At 44.5% G+C, this 18,461-nt stretch overlaps 1 protein-coding gene across 3 annotated transcripts in view; it reads right to left on the minus strand.

Moving 5' to 3' along the window:
- Positions 1-5,755: 5,755 nt before the first annotated feature.
- The window catches only part of LARGE1 (LARGE xylosyl- and glucuronyltransferase 1), a 410,766-nt gene continuing 398,060 nt past the window's right edge, over positions 5,756-18,461 (minus strand). For all 3 annotated transcript variants that reach the window (XM_056517630.1, XM_056517631.1, XM_056517632.1), the window contains 2 exons: positions 12,881-13,076; positions 5,756-10,686 (listed from right to left, as the gene is read on the minus strand). In XM_056517630.1, the coding sequence (XP_056373605.1) occupies positions 10,489-10,686; positions 12,881-13,076 (394 nt within the window). In that variant the 3' untranslated portion in view covers positions 5,756-10,488. The remainder of the gene's footprint in view (positions 10,687-12,880; positions 13,077-18,461) is intronic.

The raw sequence follows: 18,461 nt of genomic DNA on the forward strand, positions 1-18,461 counted from the left end.
TTTCCGCACGGAGCCCCTTCTAATGTGCATCGGACCTCATCAAGAAAAAATTGAGTTCTTGGTCCTCCCCAATTGCACTTCCGAAATTCTCCTTGGACTACCGTGGCTCCAACGCCATTCCCCAACCCTGGATTGGTCCACGGGGGAGATCAAGAGCTGGGGTACCTCTTGTTTCAAGGACTGCCTTAAACCGGTTCCCAGTACTCCCTGCCGTGACCCTGTGGTTCCCCCTGTAACCGGTCTCCCTAAGGCCTATATGGACTTTGCTGATGTGTTTTGCAAAAAACAAGCTGAGACTCTACCTCCTCACAGGCCTTATGACTGTCCTATTGACCTCCTCCCGGGCACTACTCCACCCCGGGGCAGAATTTATCCTCTGTCCGCCCCAGAGACTCTTGCTATGTCTGAGTACATCCAGGAAAATTTAAAAAAGGGGTTTATCCGCAAATCCTCCTCTCCTGCCGGAGCTGGATTTTTCTTTGTGTCCAAAAAAGATGGCTCCCTACGTCCTTGCATTGACTACCGCGGACTTAATAAAATCACGGTAAAGAACCGCTACCCTCTACCTCTTATCTCTGAACTCTTTGATCGCCTCCAAGGTGCCCACATCTTTACCAAACTGGACTTAAGAGGTGCTTATAATCTCATCCGCATCAGGGAGGGGGACGAATGGAAAACGGCATTTAACACTAGAGATGGACACTTTGAGTATCTGGTCATGCCCTTTGGCCTGTGCAACGCCCCTGCCGTCTTCCAAGACTTTGTTAATGAAATTTTTCATGATCTCTTATATTCCTGTGTTGTTGTGTATCTGGACGATATTCTGATTTTTTCTGCCAACCTAGAAGAACACCGCCAGCATGTCCGCATGGTTCTTCAGAGACTTCGAGACAACCAACTTTATGCCAAAATGGAGAAATGTCTGTTTGAATGTCAATCTCTTCCTTTCCTAGGATACTTGGTCTCTGGCCAGGGACTACAAATGGACCCAGACAAACTCTCTGCCGTCTTAGATTGGCCACGTCCCTCCGGACTCCGTGCTATCCAACGTTTTTTGGGGTTCGCCAATTATTACAGACAATTTATTCCACATTTTTCCACCATTGTGGCTCCTATCGTGGCTTTAACCAAGAAGAACGCCAATCCTAAGTCATGGCCTCCTCAAGCGGAAGACGCCTTTAAACAGCTCAAGTCTGCCTTTTCTTCTGCTCCCGTGCTCTCCAGACCTGACCCATCTAAACCCTTCCTATTGGAGGTTGATGCCTCCTCAGTAGGAGCTGGAGCAGTTCTTCTACAAAAAAATTCTTCTGGGCATGCTGTTACTTGTGGTTTTTTTTCTAGGACCTTCTCTCCGGCGGAGAGGAACTACTCCATCGGGGATCGAGAGCTACTGGCCATTAAATTAGCACTTGAGGAATGGAGGCATCTGCTGGAGGGATCAAAATTTCCAGTTATTATTTACACCGATCACAAGAATCTCTCCTATCTTCAGTCTGCCCAACGGCTGAACCCTCGCCAGGCCAGGTGGTCTCTGTTCTTTGCCCGGTTTAATTTTGAAATTCACTTTCGCCCTGCCGACAAGAACATTAGGGCCGATGCTCTCTCTCGTTCCTCGGATGCCTCGGAAGTAGAGCTCTCTCCGCAACACATCATTCCTCCTGACTGCCTGATCTCCACTTCTCCAGCCTCCATCAGGCAAACTCCTCCAGGGAAGACCTTCGTTTCTCCACGCCAACGCCTCGGAATCCTCAAATGGGGTCACTCCTCCCATCTCGCAGGCCATGCGGGCATCAAGAAATCCTTGCAACTCATCTCTCGTTTCTATTGGTGGCCGACTCTGGAAACGGATGTTGTTGATTTTGTGCGGGCCTGTACTGTCTGTGCCCGGGATAAGACTCCTCGCCAGAAGCCTGCTGGTCTTCTTCATCCTCTGCCTGTCCCCGAACAGCCTTGGTCTCTGATTGGTATGGACTTTATTACAGACTTACCCCCATCCCGTGGCAACACTGTTGTTTGGGTGGTCGTTGATCGATTTTCCAAGATGGCACATTTTATTCCTCTTCCTGGTCTTCCTTCAGCGCCTCAGTTGGCAAAACAATTTTTTGTACACATTTTTCGTCTTCACGGGTTGCCCACGCAGATCGTCTCGGATAGAGGCGTCCAATTCGTGTCAAAATTCTGGAGGGCTCTCTGTAAACAACTCAAGATTAAATTAAACTTTTCTTCTGCTTATCATCCTCAATCCAATGGGCAAGTAGAAAGAATTAACCAGGTCCTGGGTGATTATTTACGGCATTTTGTTTCCTCCCGCCAGGATGACTGGGCAGATCTTCTTCCATGGGCCGAATTCTCGTACAACTTCAGAGTCTCTGAATCTTCTTCCAAATCCCCATTTTTCGTGGTGTACGGCCGTCACCCTCTTCCCCCCCTCCCTACTCCCTTGCCCTCTGGTTTGCCCGCTGTGGATGAAATAACTCGTGATCTTTCCACCATATGGAAAGAGACCCAAAATTCTCTCTTACAGGCTTCATCACGCATGAAGAAGTTTGCTGATAAGAAAAGAAGAGCTCCCCCCATTTTTTCTCCCGGAGACAAGGTATGGCTCTCCGCTAAATATGTCCGCTTCCGTGTTCCCAGCTACAAATTGGGACCACGCTATCTTGGTCCTTTCACGATCTTGTGCCAAATTAATCCTGTCTCTTACAAACTTCTTCTTCCTCCTTCTCTTCGTATTCCTAATGCCTTACATGTCTCTCTTCTTAAACCACTCGTCATCAACCGTTTCTCTCCCAAACTTATTTCTCCTACTCCTGTCTCCGGTTCTTCAGACATCTTCCCCGTAAAGGAGATACTAGCCTCCAAAAAGGTCAGAGGAAAAACTTTTTTTTTAGTGGACTGGGAGGGCTGTGGCCCTGAAGAGAGATCCTGGGAACCTGAGGACAATATCCTAGATAAAAGTCTGGTCCTCAGGTTCTCAGGCTCTAAGAAGAGGGGGAGACCCAAGGGGGGGGGTACTGTTACGCCGAGCGCTCCGGGTCCCCGCTCCTCCCCGGAGCGCTTGCAACATCCTCGCTACGGCAGCGCCCTGGTCAGACCCACTGACCGGGTGTGCTGCGATACCGCCTCCAGCCGGGATGCGATTCGCGATGCGGGTGGCGCCCGCTCGCGATGCGCACCCCGGCTTCCGTACCTGACTCGCTCTCCCTCGGTCCTGTCCCGGCGCGCGCGGCCCCGCTCCCTAGGGCGCGCGCGCGCCGGGTCTCTGCGATTTAAAGGGCCACTGCGCCACTGATTGGCGCAGTGGTTCCAATTAGTGTCTTCACCTGTGCACTCCCTATGTATACCTCACTTCCCCTGCACTCCCTCGCCGGATCTTGTTGCCCTTGTGCCTAGTGAAAGCGTTCCCTTGTGTGTTCCTAGTCTGTGTTCCAGACCTCCTGCCGTTGCCCCTGACTACGATCCTTGCTGCCTGCCCCGACCTTCTGCTACGTCCGACCTTGCTTCTGTCTACTCCCTTGTACCGCGCCTATCTTCAGCAGTCAGAGAGGTTGAGCCGTTGCTAGTGAATACGACCTGGTCACTACCGCCGCAGCAAGACCATCCCGCTTTGCGGCGGGCTCTGGTGAATACCAGTAGTGACTTAGAACCGGTCCACTAGCACGGTCCACGCCAATCCCTCTCTGGCACAGAGGATCCACCTCCTGCCAGCCGGCATCGTGACACATACTGCAGCTTTGGACTTCTTTCTTGAAGTCAATAGGGATAATCTGCATTAAAGGGGTACTCCGCCCCTAGACATCTTATCCCCTACTGGATCACGGGGGTCCGGCCGCTGAAATTTCTCGCTTGGAAATTGTGAACGAGGCCTTAGGCTGAAAAACAGCTTTTTTGTAGAAATAAATCTGCCATATTTGCCGCGTGGTGTTTTTTTGAACCATAAAAGCCGCAGCCAGATCTTAGCTGGGAGTCATTAGGGAAATACGAAACGCGTGACCCACAGGGCTCTTTATTTTTTGCGTTTTTTTCATCCTTTAGACACAGCTTTTCTTTGGCGTTAAAAAAAAAAAAAAAAAGGATGGTTTTTTTTTTTCAAAAAATTGCGCATTTAGTCTTGGTGTTTTTGTTTTTTTTTTGCCATTATTATCCCCCTGTGTTAAGTCATGTATTTTTTTTCCCCATCATGTGACTTAAAGGGGTACTCTGGTGGATTTTTTTTTTTTTACTCAACTGGTGTCAGAAAGTTAAACAGATTTGTACATTAAGAAAAAATAGGAAAAAGGCCAGCAAGTGGAAGCATAAAAAACTTGACTTTATTTAGGAATCCTCCATTAAAAAACCTTCAGGTAGCTGCTGTATGCTCCACAGGAAGTTGTGTAGTTCTTTCCAGTCTGACCACAGTGCTCTCTGCTGCCACTTTTGTCCATGTCAGGAACTGTCCAGAGCAGGAGAGGTTTTGCTATGGGGATTTGCTCCTACTCTGGACAGTTCCTGACACGGACAGAGGTGTCAGCAGAGAGCACTGTGGTCAGACTGGAAAGAACGACACAACTTCCTCTGTAGTATACAGAAGCTGATAAGTACTGGAAGGATTAAGATTTTTATATAGAAGAAATTTACAAATCTGTATAACTTTCTGGCACCAGTTGATGTAAAAAAAAAAAAAAATACAAAAAAACAGTTTTCCACCAGAGTACCCCTTTAAGGATTTTTATTTCAGAATCTCCCAGGTGTTATCGCAGCTTTAGAGCCATTTTTCGGCTCAGAGAAGTTTAAAAAAATTTGCTACATGCCATTTTTTTCAAGAAATTTAGGCATTTGTCTTATCCCAGACGTCTATAGGTGGAAAAAAAACACACCAGGAAAAGACCCATGTGTGCATGTAAATTGGTGTTTTTATTGGCTCCAAAAAACACCAAAAAATTAAAAACACCAAAACCGCATCATGAAGGAGAAAATCGAGGGGCAGGCCTAGAGTTCAGCAGCAGCCTCCCATTGTTTTCAATTAGATTTTACTGCGCCATTCACACAACAGAATTTCCGCAGCAGACAGTCCATAGCATGCCGGTCAGGGTCCGGGTGAAGCTTGGTGGCAACATTTATGGCACTGTTATGTAGCGCTTGCCACCCGGCATGTCAGATGTCCAGGATGATTCTGACTAAAATGGTATTGGACTCGGTAATCTAATTTGTTTTTCCGCCATTTTCAAGATCTGCGCTTGCTGTCGATGAACAGGGTCTTCGTCTATATAACAATGTATAAGGACATGTTCACACCAGGTAAAACAAGCTGTTATTTATATAAAAAATAAATAAAACCGTAGTTTAAAAAACAATAAAATATTTTTTTCCCCAAAATAATTAATTTGCGCAAATGACGGAAGGCCCCTGGTTGTTCCAAAAACGGTGAAAAGCTCACGCACATCCCTACGCCAGCTGCTCATCAAATTTGCGCAAAAAAATAAATTTTTATACATTTTTTTACCTCAAATTTACCACCAGGTTGGTCTTCCATCTGCGCCATTTTTGGGCCATATACCTACAATGTATAAAGTGTTATTCAGAGGTGGGTAGTTGTGAGTTGTTCCTAAAGTTTACGCTGCTCGACATCCGGGTATGTGGGCGGGGCTTCAGTGTGATTGACAGCTCAGACCTTAGGTTCTATCTAAGGGTATGTTCACATTGAATTTTGCTGTGGAGCCGCCATCTTGCACCATTCCACTGACGGGAGATTGAAGCCATGACACGTGACACGAAATTATTTCACAATTTTATTGCACAACTGAAAATAAACAAATGTTTCCCGAAATGTATTTACAAGCCATTTTACACTGGAGTCGCTGCGAACACATTCACGCGCGACAAACTCAGAGGCCCGGCCGCCATGTTGCCCATAGCAACCAATCAAGGGTGATTAATAAAAGTGGGCTCTGGTTGGTTGCTATGGGCAACAAGGACAGTGTCCTCTCTCAGGGGCCCCGTGTCGCTCTTCTCATACGTGGACTGGGAGACGATGAGGTTACTTCCATTTCCTATTTACGGGTTGCGGACATTTTTTTTTATTTTTTGCGCATTTTTTTCCTGCAATTTTGCAGCCATTTAAACCCAAAAATCAGGGTCCCAACGGCTGTCCGGGCATGCTGGGAGTTGTAGTTTTGCAATAGCTGTAGACACCCCCAATTGGGAAACACTGCTTTAGAGTACAAATCGTTTTGTTGCCATAGCAACCTCAGTTTAAGTTTCACTTTCTAATCTAAGTGAAACAAGCATTCTGATAGGTTGCTATGGCCCTACAAAGGTCAAGGTGGAAGGAGATGCCCCAGACAGCCAATCAGATTCATTCTTTCACTTTCCCTTTGTTCTCTTTGGTTGCTATGGGCAACTCTTCCATTCAGAGCAGTCAATCACAATTCAACTTTCAAATATATATATATATATATATATATATATATATATATTTTTTAAACCCTAATTGGTTGCTATTGGCGACAAGCCACCTAAGTGTCCCAGTCAGATTTTACTTCTTATCTAAGGGTGCGTCCACACCGCGTTATCGCTATCCGTTTAACGTAAACGCACGAATGCTAAAAGCGGATGGCAGACAGTATAAGCCGTTCCCTATTGACTTACTATATATACATATATATATATATATGTGTGTGTGTGTATATAGATAGACAGATCGTAAGGCCTACGTTTTTTTTTCCGCACATAATAGCGCGGTTGTTGAGCGTGCGGTATGCAAAACGTGGTCGATCACTCTAATGTGTGTGTAACAAAATTGGATATGTTATGGTCAGTTTTTTTTTTAAATTTAATTTCTTCTTATGGGTCCGCTCCAACGTATCGCTAACGCAGCGTATTTCACGCGCCGGCGTTACTGTACCGCCCCCAAACATCACTGAATACACAGAGCTACCGCCAGATAGCCCTGTGTCTATGCTCATTGCAGAATACGCAGCATATTTCCCGCTGCGCAGCACATTTTGCGCAGCGAGAAATAGGCTCCGTTAGCGATACCCTATAACTATTTGGTTGGTTTTATCTGCACTGCCTATGTGTACATTTTTTTTTACCATACTCCGGAGCGCCGGACTATCGTTGGGATCCTCCCATTGTTCCTCAGCGTACCCTATAACATAAGTCAATAGGAAAATATATACATTAAACGTAAACTAAACCGTGGTGTGAACGCACCCTAACTTGTATCGGTAGCCGTAAGGGGTTGTCCGGAACTAGAAAATGAAGCCACTTTCGTCCAACAACAGCGCAACACCTTTCCTCAGGTTGTCTGTGGTATTGCAGCTACCAGACACAACCTATGGCACGGTTTGGCACAGTTTTTTGGACAAAAGCAGCTATGGTTTTTTTGGGAGGGGTTCTGGACAACCCCATTAACTTGTCTCGAATTGACCAGTCAGTCCAGTATTTGATGCTATTAGGACACTGGTCCTATCTCCCTGCTCTGAGTGATTGGTTGCCATGGGCAACAAGGTCAGTTTTGGTACACAAACCCATCACTTCCCCCGCTATAATTGCAGATTAGTGTTGTACTGACGTGAATGAAAACAAACTTATGTCACCGAGATGATAAAAGTTAAAAAAATAATCAGACGGATAAATCTGTAGGCACAAAAAAAAACACAGAGCAAAGAAATTTTACATCAAACGAGCAAAAAGATTAGGTCAAGAACATGGGGACCATAGTAGATGCCATTGATGATCTTACAACAAAATCTTCTCAAGATGGCCGACAACTTTGGGTTTGGGGTTGTCCACCCATAACAATGAATATAATAGGGCTCCAGGTGCTCACGTTTCTTGTAAAAGGGGGCGCCATTTAGGTTACTTCTCCTATAGACACAACACGATTAGCCAAACAAAAATGGATGGTCATGAAGAGGTGGAAACTGCTGACCAAACGTCTTGTAAACCATCCCCCCACCATGCACATCTGGTTCAAGGGAATGGAAATAAATGGACACCATGCAACCCTGGTACTAGGTATCTGCAGGGAATGAATGAACCTGCCCAACCATTATATCCAACAGGAGCCATTGGGGGATAGTCTCTCTCTAGACACAATAGCTTGTTGGGGGAACCTGACAAAATGTTTGGGCTTGCCGACATGTGTAGAGTTGGCCATACACGGCTATCTTTACCACTTCCCCAAGTGTCAAGTGTGCATGTGTTCTAAATGGGATAGTGACTAAAGCTGCTGCCAGACACACCTGACGGCAGCTTACCTCTACCAAGAGCCATTATACCCATTCGTTATCACTACCAGCTGTTGGGCGGGAATTGGTATGTAGCCAAAATACACATTAGATAGTCAGCCAATCCCGCCAAGACAATCTATATGGCCAGTATAAGGCTGGGACTGCTCATCTTGGGGGTATTGGTGTAGAATGTATTGTCATGGCCCCCGCCCTCCTCAGTTTGTGACCCTGCTCTAATATGACCCATGGAGAGCCATATGGGGTACTGACAAGCACTGAGCCACTTTACAATACTAACAACTTTTCGAGTAGTCCAGGCCTAAAGTGCTCCTCAAGAACTTCAAGACGTCATTACTTTTTGCTCAAGTTTAGTTCTAGCCTGAGCCGCTTTACAATACTAACAACTTTTTGAGTTGTCCTGGTCTAAAGTGCTTATCAAAACCTTTAAGACATCTTTCCTTTTTGCCCAAGTTTCATTTTAGCCTGAGCCACTTTACAATACTAACAACTTTTCAAGTAGTCCTGGCCTATAGTGCTCCTCAAGATATTCAAGACATATTTCCCATTCGTTCATGTTTCGTTTTAGCCTGAGCCACTTTACCACACTTACAACTTTTTGGGTTGTCCTGGCCTATAGTGCTCCTCAAGACGTTTTGTTCTAGCCTGAGCCACTTTACATTCCTACAACTTTTTGAGTAGTCCTTGCCTAAAGTGCTCTTCAACATCTTCAAGACATCTTTCCTTTTTGCTCATGTCTAGCCTTTTTAGCCAAACTTCTGGTTAAAATAAATTTGAAAAAAAAAACAAAAGACAAATGTTTGTGTAAAGGATTCATGATTTCACGCGCACGTCGCGTGGATCTACAATACATCGGATGAGAACAGAACACGGCCTTGTGTTTTTTTTTCCTCTGTCTCCGAGCGCCATCTTCCATTGGTTAACAAGCAGTCCCAGACAGCAGGTCTAGTGCATTAGACTTAATGTCCTTCTTTGTAAACATGACAATTAATACTGAACGGTAAAAAATAGTGGAAAAATCTCTTGGGTTATAACTCCTCCTTCACGAACGTCCATCAACACTCTTAGGTGGGTCGGAACTTTCTGCATCACCATCTTTCTCTTGGGTCGAATCCATGGGAAATGTTACCCTTTCCATGCACGAGTTCATCTTTACTCGGTGGGCACGGACATGGACCATGTTCCAACATGTAAGTCCAGTAAGACATTGCATAGTAATGTTCTGGGCTTCAAAGGTAACGGACGGAGCTAAGATTTATCTGAAAATGAACATGCCGCAGTATAAATAGCGAAGCCCTACAGAAGTCCGAGCCCATTGTTGTTTTCCCGATGCCCAAGCCAATCGCAGGATTATCTCAGCCGGTAAAAGAATGAGCCCAAGAACAAGAGGCATTAAGTCTTAGAGGTCATGGTGTCACCATCGGGAGAAGCTTGGCCTCATGATACAGGGAGTCACGTTCACCTTCCAAAACCAAAGAACAATCACGATCAGTCGCTCAGCTCAGCATAGTCCGTAGAGATGGCAGGGCATGAATACTTTTGATTTCTTTTATACAGCAATGAATACAATACAAAAATAGAAAGAAATGCCCTTTGGATCTTTCCAATGTCAACACTGCTACTTTGTTTTTTTATATTATTTTTATTTTTTTGCATGAAAGTTTAGAGATTTCACACCAAGTCCCTCAATTTTGTGGGACTGCCCCCCCTGGCAGGCAAGTTGCAGAACAGTACATCTGTGCGTTGTCCCAGGAAGGGGCTTGGTAGAACTCAAAAATAGTCTTATAGCCGCTACGGCAATCGATATGCTCATCACTAGATATGGTGGAACTCCTATCTGCTACTTTGAAGCTCAGCTGAGCACTCACCAGAAGCTTCTGGAAGAAGTTTCAGAACAAAGTATTCGGCTACTTGCTGGCAAAGCAGACGGCGGGGGTTAGGCCAGGGAGATATGGCTGACAACCTTGGATGTCACACACTGGACATCATGTCGGGTAGATTTCCTCCATGTCAGCTTTGTTCTGTAGCACCAGGTAAGAAGTCGAGTTCCTCGTAACGTTCTATCTACCTGGATCCATATCGGTATGTTCTCTGCTTTGATGGTTTACTGAAGTCAAGGGGCATAAAGGACAATAGGTTAAAGTTCCTTGAATGACCCAGGGGTCTCCAATCAACCACTGACTGTGGACGCCATGCCTTTGAGGCCTTCACCAGATGTTCGGCACACCCGAGCCCTTCCATCCTCCAGGTCTTGTTAGCTGTTGTTCTCCGCAGTGAGGTATTTGAGAGCCGTGAATCCGTACCGCCGGGACATGTCTTGTTGGAATTCCTCCTTTAACGTTTTTAGGCAAATTCGATATTGCTTGTTCGAGCGGAACTTGGTGATATCGAAACTCGGGGCGTGAGGCATGTGGATCATGTAGGCGTTAGGCAGTACCGTGAATTCATATTCCTATAGGGAGAAGAAGAGAGATCAGATTGAGGTTGTCACAGCCCTACCCCTGGTCATCAGACACAGCATCATATTGGTTAAAGGGAATGTCCACCATTTAAAGAATAAAGAAGTACTCCAGGTTTTTTGCCCATATCATGCACAATCACTATCTCTATAGCGCCATCTGTTTCATTACAGTAACTTGGTCATGTGACCACTAATCTGACTTTCCAAGCCTTCCAGTACTTAATGTGTCTAAACAGAGTGTCAGTTCTGGGCCTGACTTCCTGTGAACTGCAGGATGAGATCATCACCTACTAGATTCCTCCCAGCATCTCACAGACCCCCCCTCTATCTGTATACTGCTGTTATCTCATGGGATCAGGATATATATTAGTTATACACCTCCCCTCCAGCTCTATCTGTATACTGCTGCTATCTCTATGGGATCAGGATATATATTAGTTATACACCTCCCCTCCAGCTCTATCTGTATACTGCTGTTATCTCATGGGATCAGGGTATATATTAGTTATACACCTCCCCTCCAGCTCTATCTGTATACTGCTGTTATCTCATGGGATCAGGATATATATTAGTTATACACCTCCCCTCCAGCTCTATCTGTATACTGCTGTTATCTCATGGGATCAGGATATATATATTAGTTATACACCTCCCATCCAGCTCTATCTGTATACTGCTGTTATCTCATGGGATCAGGATATATATTAGTTATACACCTCCCCTACAGCTCTATCTCTAAGGGATCAGGATATAAAGTAGTTTTACACCTCCCCTCCAGGCCTATCTGTATACTGCTGCTATCTCTATGGGATCAGGACATATAGTAGTTATACACGTCCCCTCCAGATCTATCTGTATACTGCTGCTGCTATCTCTATGGGATCAAGATATATAGTAGTTATACACCTCCCCTCCAGCTCTCTGCATACTGTAGTTATACACATCCTCTCCAGCTCTATCTGTATACTGCTGCTATCTCTATGAGATCGGCATATATAGTAATAACACACCTCCCCTCCAGCTCTATCTGTATACTGCTGCTGCTATCTCTATGGGATCAGGATATATAGTAGTCATACATATCCCCCTCCAGCTCTATCTGTATACTGCTGCCATCTCTATGTGATCAGGATATATAATAGTTATACACCTCCCCTCCAGCTCTATCTGTATACTGCTGCTATCTCTATGGGATCAGGATATATATTAGTTATACACCTCCCCTCCAGCTCTATCTGTATACTGCTGTTATCTCATGGGATCAGGGTATATATTAGTTATACACCTCCCCTCCAGCTCTATCTGTATACTGCTGTTATCTCATGGGATCAGGATATATATTAGTTATACACCTCCCCTCCAGCTCTATCTGTATACTGCTGTTATCTCATGGGATCAGGATATATATTAGTTATACACCTCCCTTCCAGCTCTATCTGTATACTGCTGTTATCTCATGGGATCAGGATATATATTAGTTATACACCTCCCCTACAGCTCTATCTCTAAGGGATCAGGATATAAAGTAGTTTTACACCTCCCCTCCAGGCCTATCTGTATACTGCTGCTATCTCTATGGGATCAGGACATATAGTAGTTATACACGTCCCCTCCAGATCTATCTGTATACTGCTGCTGCTATCTCTATGGGATCAAGATATATAGTAGTTATACACCTCCCCTCCAGCTCTCTGCATACTGTAGTTATACACATCCTCTCCAGCTCTATCTGTATACTGCTGCTATCTCTATGAGATCGGCATATATAGTAATAACACACCTCCCCTCCAGCTCTATCTGTATACTGCTGCTGCTATCTCTATGGGATCAGGATATATAGTAGTCATACATATCCCCCTCCAGCTCTATCTGTATACTGCTGCCATCTCTATGTGATCAGGATATATAATAGTTATACACCTCCCCTCCAGCTCTATCTGTATACTGCTGCTATCTCTATGGGATCAGGATAAAGAGTAGTTATAACAACCCTGAGGCTGTGTTTACACATTTAACTTTTTGCTGCATCGGTTATGTTTTTGCGGTGATTTTCCCCAAATTGCTGCAAAAAAGGCGCTATTTTACGGCAAATGACAATTTTTTTTTAAAACCGCAAGTGGACATTCGTGGCACCCAGACCCACATATCGCTACGCCCACGATCCCATCCGAAAACAATCATTTACCTGCGCGTCTAACTCCATGATGTGAGCCACTTTGTTCCACCCGAACCCAACAAATCTGCGGTCGTACTCCGGACAGTTCCGTCTGACCACTACGTAGGGTTCGAAATCTGCCTCCCACTCCACGCGGTAAGGGGTCGTGGCCGTTCTCCACTTGGCGAAGTTGGTGGGAGCGTGCCCTTTGGTCCAGACGTGGTACCTGGAGGATAATAATAATAATAAATATAGAGCTGGGTATTATTGGAAACAGTCAGCAATTCCTCCAATATTATCCATTGGGGAGAGTCAGGAAGCCGCCATACACATTAGATAGTCACCTGATCACTCGGCACGTATGACCGTCACGTATCTTATGTTCATGGGAACTTTAAATGGCCATTATCATTAAAACTCATTTTTGCTATTGCTCTCCATATGGTAAATAAAGACTCTTTCTAATGTACTTTGATTAAGAAAAAAACTTTACTATGTTTCTATGTGTTTAAAAAAGCTGCCACTAGGTGTCTCCCTACTTGTCCAGAGCACGTTTCCCCCCCATCTCTTGCACAGACTTTGGACTCCTGCTGGCCTGGCAGAAGTCCAAAATCAGGAAATGCAGTCTGGAATGCTGAGGGGGGTGGGGGGTGCAGCCTTAGCCAATCATAGCTCATCTCACACTGAACTGCTCTGGGCTGTGTGTAGCAGAGTGAGGGAGGAAGTTCTCCCCTGTATGGCTTCAGATGATGTCACGCCTGCTGGGGAACGCCCCTTTCCCAGTCTGTGAATCTGACTGAGGAGAAAATACAGAGAGATTTAAAGGTAGAAAACTAAAAATTAATAAAAATAATGGCCGGGAGTGGGATGGGGGGGTTTATCATGATGGGGCAGTGAACTGGGAGGGTTATAAAATGTAATAAGATCATGACAGGTATTCTTTAAAGAAACGGCGCCACTCTTGTAATCAGTTTCATTGAAGTGAATGGAGCAGAGTTGTAATACCGCACACAACCTGAGGACAGGGGTGGCGCTGTTTTTGTACTGAACACGTCCTAGAACACTGTTTCCCGACCAGTGTGCTTCCGGTGGTTGCAAAACTACAACTCCCAGCATACCCGGACAGCCTTCGGCTGTCCGGGCATGCTGGGAGTTGTAGTTTTGCATCCACCAGAGGCACACTGGTTGGGAAACACTGTCCTACTGGAAGCTACACTCACCGATCGCGCGATTAATCCGAGACTCCGAAGAAGCCTCTAGATCTACAGCGCAAACCCGAACATATCCTCATCCTACATAGGTAACCTGACCGGAGGCGAAATCATGTCCTCTACTCCAGTCACAGCCAAAGCTGCAAAGAACATAAACTGCTGTGCTGCATTGTAGGAGGTGTAGTGTTTCCACCAGGGCCTGTATAGGACCTATATGTATACCAACCAGTGTGGCTCCAGCTGTTGCAAAACTACAACTCCCAGCAGGCATCCTGGTCGAGAAACCCTGGAATATGGAATGCAACTATAGTGCAATGCATTGTAGGATTGTGGCATAGGACGGATGGATTGCAAGAGGTATTGATTTGTAAACAGAACAAATATATATATATATATATATATATATATATATATATGTTTTATGAATACTTTTTTTTTTTTTGTAGTACCTACTTAATGCCTGTAGATGTCACTATTACTCATTTTCCTGGTTACTCTTAGTGACAACCTTACTTAGCATAGGAAACAGTGACACCTAAAGGCAATAGGTAGGTATTACAAAAAAAAAAAAAATATATATATATATATATAATTTTTTTTTTCATTAATATTTTTTTTTGTAGTACCTACTTATAGCCAGTAAGTGTCACTATTTCCTATGCTAAGTAAGGTTGTCACTAAGAGTAACCAGGAAAATGAGTAACAGTGACATCTACAGGTTTAAAAGGGGTTATCCAGGAAAAAACTTTTATCAACTGGCTCCAGAAAGTTAAACAGATTTGTAAATTACTTCTATTAAAAAAAATCTTAATCCTTTCAGTACTGATGAGCTCCTGAAGTTGAGTTGTTCTTTTCTGTCTAAGTGCTCTCTGATGACACGTGTCTCAGGAACTGTCCAAAGTAGAAGCAAATCCCCATAGCAAACCTCTTCTACTCTGTGCAGTTCCCAAGACAGGCAGAGATGTCAGCAGAGAGCACTGTTGCCAGACACAAAAGAACAACTCAACTTCAGCAGCTGATAATTATTGGAAGGATTAAGATTTTTTAATAGAAGAAATTTCCAAATCTGTTTAACTATCTGAAGCCAGTTAATATATATATAAAAAAAAGTTTTTTTTCCTGGAATACCCCTTTAAAGGGGTACTCCACCCCTAGACATCTAATCCCCTATCCAAAGGTTATTTATAAGTTTCTGACCACTTATAAAATGTGTTCAATGTGCTGCCCATTGTGTTGGATTGTCAATGCAACCCTCTTCTCTATATACTGCTATATACTACTATATACACCGCAGGAGAAATGCTAGCACAGGCTTCCAGTATCCGTATACACTGCTATATACTACTATATACACCGCAGGAGAAATGCTAGCAAAGGCTTCCAGTATCCGTATACACTGCTATATACTACTATATACACCGCAGGAGAAATGCTAGCACAGGCTTCCAGTATCCGTATACACTGCTATATACTACTATATACACTGCAGGAGAAATGCTAGCACAGGCTTCCAGTATCCGTATACACTGCTATATACTACTATATACACCGCAGGAGAAATGCTAGCACAGGCTTCCAGTATCCGTATACACTGCTATATACTACTATATACACCGCAGGAGAAATGCTAGCACAGGCTTCCAGTATCCGTATACACTGATATATACTACTATATACACCGCAGGAGAAATGCTAGCACAGGCTTCCAGTGTCCGTATACACTGCTATATACTACTATATACGCCGCGGGAGAAATGCTAGCACAGGCTTCCAGTATCCGTATACACTGCTATAGACTACTATATACACCGCAGGAGAAATGCTAGCACAGGCTTCCAGTATCCGTATACACTGCTATATACTACTATATACACCGCAGGAGAAATGCTAGCACAGGCTTCCAGTATCCGTATACACTGCTATATACTACTATATACACCGCAGGAGAAATGCTAGCACAGGCTTCCAGTATCCATATACACTGCTATATACTACTATATACACCGCAGGAGAAATACTAGCACAGGCTTCCAGTATCCGTATACAATGCTATATACTACTATATACACCGCGGGAGAAATGCTAGCACAGGCTTCCAGTATCCGTATACACTGCTATATACTACTATATACACCGCAGGAGAAATGCTAGCACAGGCTTCCAGTATCCGTATACACTGCTATATACTACTATATACACCGCAGGAGAAATGCTAGCACAGGCTTCCAGTATTCGTTTACACTGCTATATACTACCTTATACACCGCAGGAGATATGCTAGCACAGGCTTCCAGTATCCGTATACACTGCTATATACTACTATATACACCGCAGGAGAAATGCTAGCACAGGCTTCCAGTATCCGTATACACTGCTATATACTACTATATACACCGCAGGAGAAATGCTAGCACAGGCTTCCAGTATCCATATACTTCTATATACTACTATATACACCGCAGGAGAAATGCTAGCACAGGCTTCCAGTATCCGTATACACTGCTATATACTACTATATACACCGCAGGAGAAATGCTAGCACAGGCTTCCAGTATCCATATACACTGCTATATACTACTATATACACCGCAGGAGAAATGCTAGCACAGGCTTCCAGTATCCATATACACTGCTATATACTACTATATACACCGCAGGAGAAATGCTAGCACAGGCTTCCAGTATCTGTATACACTGCTATATACCTACTATATACACCGCAGGAGAAATGCTAGTACAGGCTTCCAGTGTCCGTATACACTGCTATATACTACTATATACACCACGGGAGAAATGCTAGCACAGGCTTCCAGTATTCGTAGTTTCAGGTGCTTCACATCTCGTATCTTCACAGCATAGACAATTGCCTTCAGATGACCCCAAAGATAAAAGTCTAAGGGGGTCAGATCGGGAGACCTTGGGGCCATTCACTTTCCAGGAAACTGTTCATCTAGGAATGCTCGGACCGGACACCCATAATGTGGTGGTCACCATCTTGCTGGAAAAACTCAGGGAACGTGCAGCTTCAGTGCATAAAGATGGAAACACATCATCATGGAGCAATTTCACATATCCAGTGGCCTTGAGGTTTCCATTGATGAAGAATGGCCCCACTATCTTTGTACCCCATATACCACACCAGACCATCACTTTGGGTGTCAGGTCCGAGCATTCCTAGATGAACAGTTTCCTGGAAAGTGGATTGGTCATCATGGGCCAGTTGAATAGCCCCCAAGGTCTCCCGATCTGACCCCCTTAGACTTTTATCTTTGGGGTCATCTGAAGGCAATTGTCTATTCTGTGAAGATACGAGATGTGCAGCACCTGAAACTACGGATACTGGAAGCCTGTGCTAGCATTTCTCCTGCGGTGTATATAGTAGTATATAGCAAGGTATAGGGATACTGGAAGCCTGTGCGCGCATTTATCCTGCGGTGTATATAGTAGTATATAGCAGTGTATACGGATACTGGAGGCCTGTGCTAGCATTTCTCCTGCGGTGTATATAGCAGTGTATACGGATACTGGAAGCCTGTGCTAGCATTTCTCCTGCGGTGTATATAGTAGTATATAGCAGTGTATACAGATACTGGAAGCCTGTGCTAGCATTTCTCCTGCAGTGTATATAGTAGTATATAGCAGGGTATACGGATACTGGAAGCCTGTGCTAGCATTTCTTCTGCAGTGTATATAGTAGTATATAGCAGGGTATACGGATACTGGAAGCCTGTGCTAGCATTTCTCCTGCGGTGTATATAGTAGTATATAGCAGTGTATACGGATACTGGAAGCCTGTGCTAGTATTTCTCCTGCGGTGTATATAGTAGTATATAGCAGTGTATACGGATACTGGAAGCCTGTGCTAGCATTTCTCCTGCGGTGTATATAGTAGTATATAGCAGTGTATACGGATACTGGAAGCCTGTGCTAGCATTTCTCCTGCGGTGTATATAGTAGTATATAGCAGGGTATACGGATACTGGAAGCCTGTGCTAGCATTTCTCCTGCGGTGTATATAGTAGTATATAGCAGGGTATACGGATACTGGAAGCCTGTGCTAGCATTTCTCCTGCGGTGTATATAGTAGTATATAGCAGTGTATACGTATATTGGAAGCCTGTGCTAGCATTTCTCCTGCGGTGTATATAGTAGTATATAGCAGTGTATACGGATACTGGAAGCCTGTGCTAGCATTTCTCCTGCGGTGTATATAGTAGTATATAGCAGGGTATACGGATACTGGAAGCCTGTGCTAGCATTTCTCCTGCGGTGTATATAGTAGTATATAGCAGTGTATACGTATACTGGAAGCCTGTGCTAGCATTTCTCCTGCGGTGTATATAGTAGTATATAGCAGTGTATACGGATACTGGAAGCCTGTGCTAGCATTTCTCCTGCGG

This window comes from Hyla sarda, chromosome 4 (assembly GCF_029499605.1).
Source record: "Hyla sarda isolate aHylSar1 chromosome 4, aHylSar1.hap1, whole genome shotgun sequence".
Taxonomy (NCBI): Eukaryota; Metazoa; Chordata; class Amphibia; order Anura; family Hylidae; genus Hyla; species Hyla sarda.